General features: G+C 42.7%; 1 protein-coding gene across 6 annotated transcripts in view; it reads left to right on the top strand.

The window, feature by feature from the left end:
• The window catches only part of DSE (dermatan sulfate epimerase), a 64,897-nt gene that overhangs the window by 19,604 nt on the left and 30,994 nt on the right, over positions 1 to 14,299 (top strand). For 5 of the 6 annotated variants that reach the window (XM_084890134.1, XM_084890132.1, XM_084890129.1 and 2 more), the window contains one exon: positions 5,011 to 5,479. In XM_084890134.1, the coding sequence (XP_084746260.1) occupies positions 5,064 to 5,479 (416 nt within the window). In that variant the 5' untranslated portion in view covers positions 5,011 to 5,063. Of the gene's footprint in view, positions 1 to 1,197; positions 1,287 to 5,010; positions 5,480 to 14,299 lie in introns of all 6 variants that reach the window. The other variant, XM_084890130.1, reaches the window with a different exon arrangement.

Below are 14,299 nucleotides of genomic sequence, written 5' to 3'. Positions count from 1 at the left end.
TTCCAAAGCCAGAGGAATTGAAAGAACTTTTGTATACTATGCATTTCATTTTTAAACAATCCCAGACCACTTGGAAACCCACTTCATGTGGGAAATTGGATGGACTAATCTAATTCTCAGTTCTTTTCATTTTCATCCTCTTTCTGTGCTTTCCTTGTGTAAGGATGGCAGATATGTTGTTGAATTGCTAAATGTCTGGTCACAGGAAAGGACCTTGGCTTAGGATTTAGGAAGTTTGGGTTCTAGTTCTGCCTCTGAAGTTCAAGGCACTGAATAACAGTGTATAGTAACTCTTAATACTGTTTTGCCACATTAATTTATTGTAAGTAAAAGATCAAATACGTGCAAAGCACTTCACAAAAAAATTTCTCTGGGGGTCAGAAATCATAATAGCTACAGTGGACAGTTGGAACCAGAACTAAAGCAAAATAATTTTAGGCTTATTGTTGTTGTGTGAGGACCGGCTTAAGATAATTAGAATTTGGACATCTTGTTCTATCCTTTGGCTTGGCCTAAGCAAAGTGCCAAACTAGGATTATTGTGGCTAGATGACCAAATTGCTATCTGAGTTATTTTGTAGTGACAGGTTAATTCTTAAAGGACTATATTGTATTCATTAATTAGGTCTAAACTAGGGAATGTTTTGCTTTCTGAACTTTGCAGAGGGAGACAGAAGAATGGGAAAGAAAGCTGGATTGGGAACGCTAGCCTATTGTAGTGGAGGGGAAGAGGAGAGATTCTTGGGCGGAAATGGGGCCTAATGGAGCCTTTCAGAAACATCCTGAGAATTGAGTTACGGGTAAACTGTATTATTAGAGTCAGCTGTGGAGGGTCACCTGTGCTTCTGCCATATTGAAAATGCCATGCTCTTTCTTGAACTGGGCCAAGTGCAACTTAAATATTTAAGTGAGTGGCCATTGTTTTACTCAGCATTCCCAGTACCTCCCAAAGTTCAGTCATTAGGGCATCACTTTCAACAAATTTTGCTTTATCCGTTTGCTTAAAACACACACACACAAACCACAAACTAATACTTAAATGTATCTGAAACAAGAACTTTATGTATCTGTTGAAATTTCAGGTTTGTTGTGCTATAGTTTTTGCTAACGAAATAAGTAGGTCAGATTAGCATAGGACCAGTCCATCTGTAGTCCACCTGAAATTATCTTGAGGAATGTTCCTTTCACCTAATTTTAGCTCTTCTCTTTACAGAGCCAGGATAGAGGTCAAAGGGAAAACCCAAAGACTGGACATAGGAGCTTTTTGATGGAATTTCCTAGATCAACGTAAGCTGGTAGATGGGAATTAGGTTTCCCTGTAGGTTATCCGACTAAAGCAAGTTTGAGTTAGACTTTAAGTAGGCTTAATTTCTTCCTTTTTTTTTTTTTTTCTTTGACAAAAAACCAACCATCACCCCACAATACTTCCTAGGCTGCAGGAGTTTCGAGATCCTGTGTTTCCCTCCGTGGGCTTCCTAGCAGACTTTCCTTCTGAAAAGTTCTAAAGTTGGGCTGGCTTCCAATAAGAGGAACTAAGCTTTCTTCTTGTTGATCTTAGCGATGCTATCTGCTCTGCCAGCTCCCAGCCCAGGAGTGAGCTCCGTTCAGCCAGAGTTTACGAGCTGCCTTTTCTGTCAGGCACATGCTAAGCCCTGGGATGCAGAGAGGAAGCTCTGGTCCCGCTTCCCGTGAAGCGCAGCATATGCACAGCCCAAACGGCCCACCCCGTTCTGGCTGCGTGCCAGACACAGCAGACACCGGCTCTTTGGGTAGAGCAATGAAGGCCTTCAAAGCAGGAGAGCTCTGGGGCCCAGCACGTGGAATGTGATATAAGGGGGGTGGCACACAGTTTATGCCGCGGTGAATGCTGTGGGATTTTTCCTCCCCAGGCAGCCTCCATCGAAGATCATTCTGCAGGATTTCTGTGGGCTCTGCATTGGCCCACACGGAATTCTAGCAAGAATGAACATTTCACATGTGTGGTAACGCACGGCCTCGCTGCCCTGACACCCTCACATGGATGTGAAGTAGTAACGAGGGAGCCTTCGGTTGGCATATTGAGATGGCACCATTCCCAAAACAACATCTTAATGAGGCTCTGTGCCTCAGAAGCAGCTCTCCTTGTTTAAATAGACTCTGGCACAGCCGACCCAGCGGGAAGCCATGTGGCAGGAGGGGCTGGGCTCAGAGTGTGAGTCTCAGATTGTGAGGGGCTGTCCGGAGCAGCCTTGACTATGTCCGTGACCTTGACTATGTCAGTGACCCCAGGGGGATTCGATGCCTAAGGAAGGCGAAAAGGCATAAAACCAATCAGCCTTAAGCCCTTTTAGGGAATGTTTGTACAGAATCTGAAATAGAGGATTTCTAGTCTACACACGGCTATTACCCTACCCACCCCTAGCCATCCCCTACTGGAACTTGAGCTACACATACACCAGTAGCAGCCAAATCTTCAGTTCTGTGCATGTAGGGGTCAGATAAAGGAGAAACTTCTCACCCGCCCTCACTCTGGGTGCCTAAAACCCCCACAGTGTTCATTGTATTGATGCCTGCATTCACCCTTAGACTCTTGGGGATTTAATATATACAGGCTTTTACGAAAATCGTTAGCATGATTATTCTCTGAGAAGAGTATGAAATAAACTTGGGCCGAAACCGGTTTGGCTCAATGGATAGAGCGTAGGCCTGCGGACTGAAAGGTCCCGGGTTCGATTCCGGTCAAGGGCATGTACCTTGGTTGCGGGCACATCCCCAGTGGGGGGTGTGCAAGAGGCAGCTGGTTGATGATTCTCTCTCATCAGTAGTTTCTAACTCTCTATCCCTCTCTCTTCCTCTCTGTAAAAAATCAATAAAATATATATTTTTAAAAAAGAAATAAACTTGGATTTTGGGGAGTTGGCGGGGGGGGGGGGGGGGGGCGGGAAGAGTACTGAGCATTGCTTTAGACCCAGCCACGTCTCTGAGTTACCAGAGAGCCACACCCCTATGTAGACATAACCACAGGCCATTATTTCTTTTGGCCCGGGCTCTGACCTTGAAGGATCCAGACAGCCGCCTTGAAGCTCTGGGTGCTAGACATAATATGGGCAGAGTCCTTGAGTTATTTCTATTTTATACATTTTATTTAGCATGGCTAATACTGATTTTTTTTTTATTCACCACAAATTCTACTCTTGAAGTAAATCTAAAACGCTTTACACACTCCACTGCCCTTGATGTCGTTACTGTACATAAAGTCTAAAGCACATTCAGAAATGTAATCAGAAATAGAAAGAATGCTAGGACTTGGGGCAGCATCCACAGGGGGCGCCATAGTGCCCTTCTCCTGGAGAGTCAGCCAGTTGGGAATCTAGATTGGTCTCTGATGTGTGTGAAATCCTTGGTGTCCTGTCTTTTGAATGTGACGGGACAGTTTTTCCTTGGAAAAATCATTTCTCTTCAGCGGGAGAGGTTGATTTTTCTCCATCGGTTTTCTCCTTTAATAATTGAAAACTACTGCTCATTATTTACATAAAACTGTCTTTTACTGGTCTGTTTGCCATAACCTTTCCCCTCTGAAGAATTTTAAGAATTCCCTGACTTTGCTCTAGGGGCTGTAATGCGTGCTGTATCCCAGATGTGAGACATGGACTAGGACTGGCTGAGGTTCCTTTTTTTCTTTTTTTTTTCTTTTTTAATGTTCCTACATTTGAAAGACATTCTTTTAACCTGTGAGTAAAGCTGCCACTGGGGGGAAAAAGGGGGGGGGGGAGGGAAAGGACTTTTAAGAACATTAAGTAGTTAAGAAAATATGTCAGTTTGGTTTAAAGGTCTGACTTACTGAATGGAACCAAAATCCCATATGCAAGATGAAAAAGTAGACAGTAGTTCCAAATAAGGGGGAAATGCACACGTGTGATTTTAGCCGTTGGGTTCTGAGATCTCACTTTCTGAATGAAGACGTGTCAGCTTCCAGTCCCAGCAAGCCCGCCAGGCCTTGCCCTGCGTGCTTGTGCTGTCAGCCCAGGGGGCGCGGGGCCCAGCAGCCGGTTTCCCTGCCTTTGTCTCCTCTGGCCCACCTTCTGCTGACGCAAAGAGGATGTTTAGCTTTACTCATAATATTTGGCCTGCTTGCATTCTTAGTGATGTATTGATCCCAACCCCCAGTTCAGAATAAAGAATGTAAGGGAGCAGGGAGAGGTTAGAGTGAAGGGGGTTCTGCTAAGAGAGACAGGATCTTCTGTTTTTTTCCTAATGTCCATTCAGATTCCCAGATGGCATCTCACCACCAGCTTTTGGTTAGTGTGGTGTTCATACTAGTGGCTAACAAAATAACCATAAAACCTAAACTTTTAGTGTGATAAAAATGTGACAAGAATGCCTACTTACGCAAGCATTATACTGTTTTCCCAAGTGCAGAATCTGTTTTTCACGGTGTGTACATGTGTGATGTATCATGCCTAATTAGTTAAATAACTAATTAATTGATTGTAAATTGTTAGGTTTCAGTAAGTGTCTTCCTCGTTCGAATTTTGTTGTATTAAAAAACAATACCTAAATTCAAACACGTTATTTTCAATATTTAGACCTTTTCCTAGTGTGTTCACTACCTACCATATGCTTCTTTTTTTAAAATTTCTTTATTGATTAGGGTATCACATATTTGTCCTCAACCCCCTCATCCCAATCCCCCCCACACACACACTCATGTCCCCACCCCCTATTGTCCTTGACCACTGGTTAGGCCCATATATGTGCACATAAGTCCTTTGGTTGATCTCTCCCTTTTATCCCCACCCTCCCTCTGAGGTCCAACAGTCTGACCCATGGCTCCTTCTCTCTGGGTCTGTTCTTGTTCATCAGTCTATGTTGTTCACCATTTCCCCCAGATGAGTGAGATCATGTCCTACTGGAACTATACTAATAAGAATAAAACATGAGACAAGCAATAATCGTTATGCTGAAAGGCATATGAATCAGTCTGTAATGTTTCCTTGGTTGACACGCCCTTCTTTTCTGTTTCCTCCCGCAGTATCTTTCGAAGATGGTTTGGCTGCCCCGGAGGCCTGGAGATCTGATGCCACGATGAGGACTCACACGCGGGGGGCCCCCAGTGTGTTTTTCATAGCTCTGCTCTGCTGCGCGTCGGCCTACGTCACCGACGAGGACCCTGACGTCATGATCCCCTTCACCAACGCCAACTACGACAGCCACCCGATGCTGTACTTCTCCAGGGCCGAGGTGGCCGAGCTGCGGCTCCGGGCCGCCGGCTCCCACGGGCACATCGCCGCCCGCCTCGCCGAGGCCGTGCACACCATGCTGTCCAGCCCCCTGGACTACCTGCCCCCCTGGGACCCCAAGGACTTCAGCGCCCGCTGGAACGAGATTTACGGCAACAACCTGGGCGCCCTGGCGATGTTCTGCGTGCTGTACCCCGAGAACATCGAGGCCCGGGACATGGCCAAGGACTACATGGAGAGGATGGCAGCTCAGCCTAGTTGGTAGATTTTTGTCCTTTTCTTCTTCCTGTAGTAACTCTGAAATGTAAAGAAACGAATTTATACTCGGATGAAATCTCAAGGGGACAGATTTTCACAAACGTGTGTGTGTGTGTGTGTGTGTGTGTGTGTGTGTGTGTGAAAGACTTACTTGTTACCTGTATTTTCCGACGTATAAGATGACCCCCTAATTTTTATAGTTAAAACATAGGTTTAGGCCTATATTCGCTGTATAAGACTACCCCCCACTTCAAAGAAAACACTTACTTTGCCGTCAAGATCTGCAGGTAATTTTTGTGCAATTTTGGTCTTTTGCCCCCGATTTTCGGTTGACTTTTTTTCGTTTCAAAAGTCGTCTTATACGCCGGAAAATACGGTATTTGTGTTGTCCGTGGCTTAGCAAAGGTCCATCGTTTCAAAAGGGCTAGTGATTTCCATGTTTAAAGTTAGAAGGAAAATATTTAGATATAACCTAACTAGAGAAAAAGTAATTTGCTGGATTGAGTAAACAGTAGCGTTTTGTTTGTTGAGAATTTTTTTACTTTGTTTGAAAAGTGCACATGACTGTCATCTGGCTGTAGGTTCTGCTTGACCCCACCCCCAAGTGGTTCAAGTCTATGCAGCAAGAAATTTGAGGCAATTAAAATTTATTTTTATGACAATCAGGAGCGAGAAGTAAATGTGATGGGATTATTTTGTAGTTTATAAACAAGTTCTTATCCAGTTACCAGCAAATTAGCCAAACCTGTAAAATAACTAGCCTTGTAGTGTAATTGTGTAATGAGTTCTTATTATGTAATAATTTACTTTTGGAAATTTAAGATTTGAGGACAAACTTCCTCTTTTTGATTAGTTTAGCTTTTATTTGTTTATAATTTGGTTCCAAAAGATATGGGTGAGTAGATTAAACTAGAGCATCAGTACATAATCTTACTTAAACTATGTCTTAACACATATTATGGCTCAGTTACACTAAAAAAAATTACAAACTATATGAAATATCCTTTTAAAATTACATAAAATGCTACTTATAGAGCTAGAGAGAGTTCATTGTTAAGTGCTTAGAAAACTCAGTGGATGTATTTAATGCTGTGATAAATTAGATCTTCCATGAATTACATCTTACATTTCACAGGGGTGAGGAATGATAGTTCGCAAGCTTCCAAGTTTTGCCAATAGGGTAAAGAAACTTAATTCTTTCTAAATTTCTGTTAGGATGGTAAAGACTGTTCTTTGCTTATAGAGTTTGAAGGATTTTCTAGAATTTCTTAATGAAAAAAATTATGGAAGAGTTGTCATTAAATTCTATCAGAGCTGATTTTTTTAGACTTCTTAGATATGTATAGTCATTTTGAAGCTTTTACAGTATTTTAGATAGGAAAGAATCTTTTTAAAATATATTTTATTGATTTTTTTACAGAGAGGAAGGGAGATAGAGAGTTAGAAACATCGATGAGAAACATCTATCAGTTGCCTCCTGCACACCCCCTACCGGGTGTCCGCAACCCAGGGAATGCCCTTGACCAGAATCTAATCTGGGACCCTTCAGTTCATAGGCCGACACTCTATCCACTGAGCAAAACCGGTTAGGACAGAAAAGAATCTTTTAAAAAAATTTGTTTCAGCCTTAGCCGGCTTGGCTCAGTGGATAGAGCATCAGCCTGTGGACTGAAGGGTCCCGGGTTCGATTCCAGCCAAGGGCACATGCCTGGGTTGCGGGCTCCATCCCCAGTGGGGGTTGTGCAGGAGGCAGCTGATCAATGATTCTCTCTCATAATTGATGTGTCTATCTCTCTCTCCCTCTCCTTTCCTCTCTGAAATCAATAAAGAAATATATATTTTTAAAAACTGTTTCATAGCTGAGCCATGTATGCAGTAGTTTCTGACTTTGGCACTAATTAACTGATCTTATTTTATCGATACCAAGAAAGAATATAAAAGATGTATGAAAATTTATTTGATAGTTGAGTTACAAGATTCTATTATCACATATTGTAATTACTTGGTATTATATAATTAGTTAAAACTGGCAAGCATGTTTATTTAGAGGGAAGGTTTGTTGTCTATTAAGGGTACTGTTTTTTTTTTTTTAAGCTCCCCTTACTGTGTATATTTTTATATATACATAGTGCAATTTGACAGATTAAGATACTGGTGAAATAGTTTCAGAGATATAGTTACTGTAAAAAGTCATCTATTTGACCTCATAAAAGAGTAGTTGACTATGAAGTATCATTTTCTTAATGGAGATTATTTTTGCACAAATATAAAAACATTAAAAGAAGTGAATGACTAGTGCACTTTTATTTACTATAATATAAACATCCAGGCATATAAATGTCAGCTTGAATGAATGCTGTTAATAAAGAGGATTAGACTCATCATAAAAGGAGAATAACTGATTTCATATAAAAATGACAAGTTTTACATAGTTTCTGCAGGTTTAGATTTACTGGTTTTTGGAGATGTGTAGAGATTTACTAGAGGGCTAGTAGTTTATTCATGGCAGTATTGATAACAATGGGTGTAACTCTATGCCATTACCCAGTAACGTGTAAACCAGTCTGTGACTTAACAGGACTGAACATTGGACTTCTTTTGCTTGACCTCCTAGAAGATGAAGGTCACAAATAGAGTTTACTTTCCATCTAGTTTCTAGCTCCAGAAGTGATCCTAGCATAAAAACTGGAGCTATTGGAACATTTTGTCTTGGCAAGGACTACTACTAGGTTGTGTTTTTTAATGGTTTTATGGCAATTTTAACTTTCTAAAAGCTGCCCCACCTAATCCTTAGACTCTTAAATTCTCATTTAAATTTGTAGTTGAACATAATCACCTTTTGACAATTTAAAGCACTGTTCGATGTTTTTCTAGTTCAACTATCCCTTTAAATCAACTAAATCTTATGTCCCCATTATGCACAGACAAGTATATTGTGGTCATTGTCTTGGGATAGGTTTGGTATCAGAGCGGGGGGAGAAAGACTAACTCTTATTTACAGAAAATCAATAATCAATAATTCGTATTTTGGAATTTTTAAATAAAACTTTCTACAAGGCTTCCCTAGACTTACTATATTTGCCATTTTCCTTGAAGAACATTTCTACTGTTTTGTAAACTGCTAAATTGTGTTCATTGACTTAATCAACAAACATTTATTGAGCATCTCTTGGATGTCATGCACCGTGCAGGGTGCTGAGGACTCAGAAGGGGTGCCAACATTGGGTATTTGAAAGCTAGGCCAGGGCTATATTCTCTTCTTAGAAATGAGTGTAATACGGGCATTATGAACTCACCAGGTGTTTTATGCTGCACTCCAGTGCAGGGAAAAGTTCCATGTCTGCAGTCACAGGGCCTGGATGGAGTCCTAGCTCCCCTTCCTCAGCTGTTTTACTTCACTCTAGTTTACTTAATTTGTCTGAGTTTAGCGTTCTGAGGAGTAAAGTAACAGTAACAGTGGCATCTGCCTTATAGGGTTGTTAGGATTAAATGAGGTAAAGTACTTAGCACAGTTTCTGTCACACAGTAAATAAGAAAAATGACAACCATGAAGATTATTGTTATTTACTTAGCACTAGACTCTGTTTGGTTTATAATTTGGTAGAGGTAGGCTCTAGGAAATAGTAGTTGTTTGGTATTAATGTGGAGATTTGACTCATTTTTGTCCCGATGGCTCTCAAAACTAGAACATCTGTGTAACTCGTAAAATTTTCCTTTTGGCTTTATTGCATTAGAACTTCCAGCAATGCTCCCCCGGGCCCCTCATGCATCTAAGAATCTGATGCTGATGCCAACGAGGAAGGCTCAGCGGGAAGGGACAATGGTGTGTCTTTTGTCTGGGATTAGAAGGAACTATATCTGGGATAAGCATGAATACAGGTGTATTCATGTGGTTCATGTCATGTGAATATTTTGTAAATAAAGATCTGAAAGACCATATAGAGAGATTCACTAATTTATGAATCTTGGGCCATTGTAAAAGAAAAGCTAAATGGGAAATGTTACCTGATTCTACTGGTCTTGTCATGTGTCCGATGTACTGCAAAGCCGAAAGGAAATCTGATAGACGGATGGTGGTGATGGTGGTGATGGTGCTGACTGACACCACAGAAAGATGAGCCTCTGTGTTCTGTGTCGGCCTTTGCAGGGATGCCCACATCCTGTCGTAGAAGCTCTCTCTCTTGTACTCTCTCATCCTGTACTCTGTTCTGCTCATGCTCATACATTCTTCATAGCAATAAAAGTAGCAGTCCTTTAGGCGTGCTCTTAGTTCTGAAAATCAAATTTTAAAATATATTTTAACCACTATGTATAAAATGGCAAATTATTTTTCACACAACAAATAATATCTTTGATTTTTGAATTAAGCCCCTTCTCCCTCATAGAAATCATCTTCCAAATGAGAGCTGGGATTTGGGTTGTAGTGGGCTCTGAGTTAGGTGAAAGTGTGGCTAGAATTTAGTCTGCAACCACTTTAAGTACGCTTAATGAACTGAGATCATAGATCTGGGGCTGGTAACAATAGAATGTGCATTTTGTTGCACTTACAATGAATTCACTTTTTTACATAATATCACCTAATTACTAGAACAAGTTCTGTGTTAGGCCAATTGGCACATGGAGGTATTCTCATTTATAAATGGTTGCTTTGTGCATTCAGTTCTGACATAGTTAAGAAGAAAAAAGAAACACAATTGAGCTCTAAATAACTAAAAATCTTTCATCTTTTCCCCCCACTCAAGAGCTTAAACTTTAAGGTAGGAAAATAATAAAAGAAGTTCTTAGTGGATATTTAAAGGGATGTCCATGAATTTCTAGGATGAGTTTTTGGAGTTGGCATGTAGTACTCTACTTTCCTAAAATTTTTATAATATTTATGTACATTTTTATTTACTTCTTTCGACTGTACCTTTCCGAAGATTAAGGAAACATAAAATACAAGAATCAAACTTGAAGTAGCTGGGAGAAAAAGAGGGGATAAGAAGGTTAGGGACATGACCTGGACTGGGAATGAGACAGCTGCCGAAATGCTTCTTCTATGCCATGGGTGGGCCACAGGTGGGCGCTGAGATTTTTAGCAGCAAAGAAAGCAGGCTCAGTTAGTTTTCAGCATCCAGTGTCTGTGGGGTTAAACACAGGGCAGTACTCCGCAGAGATACTGTTCTGGACCCAAGGGTCAGACAGGAATTTCTCTTGGGGTTTCCATAAAGACTCTTCACCATAGTCTCAGGAGCACCCATACCGCACATATGTGATGAGTTGCACAGTGCTGTTAGTCTGAGGGCAGGATCATTCTGTTCTGCTCGTGTGTGTATCCTCCACATCAAATATGTTTCTGTCTAGTGAATGAATGAGTGCTGTAGTATCCCTGGATGGAGGATTCCTCTCCACAGCCAGGTTCCTGAAAGCCAGGGTGGAGGTGAAAGGGACGAACATTAGGTTAAGATATAGGCCACCCTTTCCCTCTAGTCTAGCCCGATCCTTCAGGAGAATTTTGTTTATGTAGAAAAATGAAATGCCTGCCATCTACCAGGGAGCCTCCCCATTCATTGTGTATCTCAGCCTAGGCCTTGATTGAGTTGTGAGCTTGACATTACAGCCCTTGGCAAGTTTCTGCAGTAATCTTCTACAGCTGAAAGCAGACAAAGCCTCACTCACATAGTGATTGGAAAACACTACACACCCTGAGTCTCTAAAGAAAAGTGCAGTTAAGTTGACCATATTTTACTTAATACCATGAAGAGGTCAGTCGCCTAGCCAGCGTGGATCATTGGTCAAGCGTCGACCTATGAACCAGGAGGTCACCGTTTGATTGCCCGTCAGGACACATGCCTGTGTGGCAGGCTCAATCCCCAGTGTGGGGTGTGCAGGGGGCAGCCAATCAATGTTCTCTCTCATCATTGATGTTTCTCTTTCTCCCTCTCCCTTCCTCTCTGGAATCAATAAAAAAAAATGCATTAAAAAATATGAAGAGATGAATGCATTTCAAAGAGATTTAAGCGGGGACTGTAGCAGAGAGGATTGCTGTTCTGGTTGATGGTGTACAGTTACCTTGTGTGTACTTCCAAGCTTTGGGGGCTTTGCTGTGAGCATTGTAAGCTGTGGGAATAGCCAAGCCGTGGTCTGTGGGGGCGGAGGTGCACTTGAATCTTGACTCTATGATTGTATAGGCCAGGTGTCCTTTGGCAGGTTCCATAACTTCTGCAAACCTCAGTTTCTTCATCTATAAAATGTGGATGATTCTTCCCACGTAAGATTGTCCCAAGGATTTGAGCCGTGCCAGCACAGCCAAGGGTTCGGCGAGCCCGAGGGAGGGCCGGTGAAGGATGAAGAAAAGACAGACAGAGAATAAGCGGGGTCTGAATAAGCAGGGTCTAGGTCAGGGGTCTTCAAACTATGGCCCTCGGGCCACATGCAGCCCGCAGAGGAGTCTGATCCTGCCCGCCAGGTTTTTTGGGCAGTGAGCACAGCCGAGGTGTTACAGTAGGAATTAGTAGTTCATATAGTCCAGCCCTCCAGCTCTCTGAGGGACCGTGATCTGGCCCCCACTTTAAAAAGTTTGAAGACCCCTGGTCTAGGTGGATCTTCTGTGCCTGGCTGAGGCCATAGAACAGATCCAGACTGCAAAGCTGAGGCTTTATTTATAGTCAGGGGTAAACAAGATAATTTATAATGTTCTTGTAAGTTTTACTTGTTTTGGCAGCACTTGCTGCCCCTCCCACAGCCCATTAGCTCCCCAGGAAAGATCTAGGGAGCAGTCACAAGATCAAGCTTAATTATGCTTAGCGGGCTGTGCCCTCCAAGCTGGGACTTGTTTGCGACTTTGCCAGCAGGTCAGTCCGAAGCTTCACCCTATAACCGCTCCCTACAAGGATTAAATAAAGTAATGCGTGTAAAGCTCTGGGCGTTATGTGCCTGGAACACAGTTTTATAAAGTTTGCTATCATTACACAGAAATACATACGTACATGTAGCTTTATTCCTGTTAAGTTCTTGCTACACAGTAAGTACTCCATTTTACCTTCCGGGTCTTTCGAGAAGTATTTGTTGTGAATCATTCTTTCCCGCTTTCTCTATGGCATTTTTGCTTACTTATCGTCAGGCAATAAATCACAGAGGAAAGAAATTACTTCACCCTTGCCTTGGAGCCAGTCAGCGGCAGGAAATCAGAACTGGGGAGGGGAACAAAGAAAGTGGAACTTTTGGACAGAGAAGTAATTCTATTTTTATTCACAACAGACTGCGTATTATATCTTTACCTGTGGCTTGCAAGTTTCTGGAGAGTGATCTCTGAGGATGTATTTGCAAAATAAAGCAAAATAATAAAGGGAAGAGAGAGAGAGAGAGAAGGAAGGAAGAAAAGCCTCTGGCATAGGGAGAGGAGCCCATCCGGTTTACTCCTGCACATTCCAGAGTGAAGATTGTGCCTCTCCCTCCACATGGCCTGCTCGGCTCCACGTGCAGTTTCTCTGCGACTCTTCTGCAGGCTTTTTACTTTTCTGATGTGCACGTTAAGGCTGGGGATGGAAGCCCGGGAGAGGATGTGGCTGGGCCCCGACATGTGGAGCTACAGCACCGCGGGTGAAAGATCAGGGTTTCCTCTCCGACTTTACAGTGGGGAGGACTGGGAGGATTCTCCCAGAATGCACCTGGACTCCATTGCATTCACAGAAACAGGTCCAGGGGACGGACCCCTGGAAACAATTGCTGGGCTCTCGGGAAACACAGCCCCCCACTCATTCATGTTTTTCCTTCCTTTTCCTCCCTTCCTCCCTCCCTCCCTCCCTCCCTCCCTCCCTCCCTCCCTCCCTCCCTCCCTCCCTTCCTCTTTCCCTCCCTTCCTTCCTTCCTCTCTTTCCCCCTGTTCCTTTCATTCTGTGATCTAAAGGAAGCTATCTCCTTTTACTTTGCTTCAGAACCTTGGAAGCAAAAGGCTAAAAACTGGTGACGGCAAGGCTTTGAGTGATGGCCAGATTCTTTAACATGGATAGAAACGCGTGTTATAGGAACCTGGCCATTGGGAATTCCCTTCCTGAATGCCATTTCATGAGCAGGTTGTGGCCAGCATCATTCGAAGGGCAGACACAGAGCAAGGATGGAGGGCAGGTGACCTGTGGCAGGGGGAAGCCTGTGACAGTGGCTAAGGGAGTGGCCGGTGAGCTGAGCATCTTAGGGTGATTGTTTAGCACCCAGCAGGCAAATTGTGCTTCATCTCTTTCAGATCAAGTGACAGTAAAGCAGTTTTAAAAATGCTTCTGCCTAACAAATAATTGAAGGTACTGTACAGGAGCGATAATGCACAATTGAAGAGAAATCCAAAGTTAATTTTCCTTATGGCATCTGTTTGCTGTTTGACTCCCAAGATGCATTATTGGTCTGACCTTCAACGCATCTCAATGATGAGTGGCTCGCTCTCTCCTACCTCCTGCCCTTTTAATGTCACTTCTTGCCTTTTAATAAGTAAGTAAGTAAATAAATAAATAAATAAAAAATATATATTGATTTCAGAGAGAAAGGGAAAAGGAGAGAGAGAGAGAAACATCAATGATCAAAGAAAAATCATTGAGCGGCTGTCTCCTATACACTCCTTACTGGGGATCAATCCCTGAACTGGACATGTGTGCCTGACTGGGAGTCAAACCATGACATCCTGGTTCATAGGTCGATGCTCAACCACTGAGCCACACCGCCTGGGCACTTGTTGCCTTTTAAAATACAGCAGGCTTTCAGAGTTGCCTGAAGGAGCTATGCTTAAGGCCAGAGGAATCCTCCTCCTTCTTTTGCTTGGATTCTAAGTCAGTGCCCCTCACCCCATATGTACAG

The sequence above is a fragment of the Pipistrellus hanaki genome (assembly GCF_964339955.1).
Source record: "Pipistrellus hanaki genome assembly, chromosome: 7".
In the NCBI taxonomy this organism is placed as follows: domain Eukaryota; kingdom Metazoa; phylum Chordata; class Mammalia; order Chiroptera; family Vespertilionidae; genus Pipistrellus; species Pipistrellus hanaki.
Note: the sequence above shows the minus strand (reverse complement) of the source record. Positions and strands in the feature narration are given on the sequence as shown.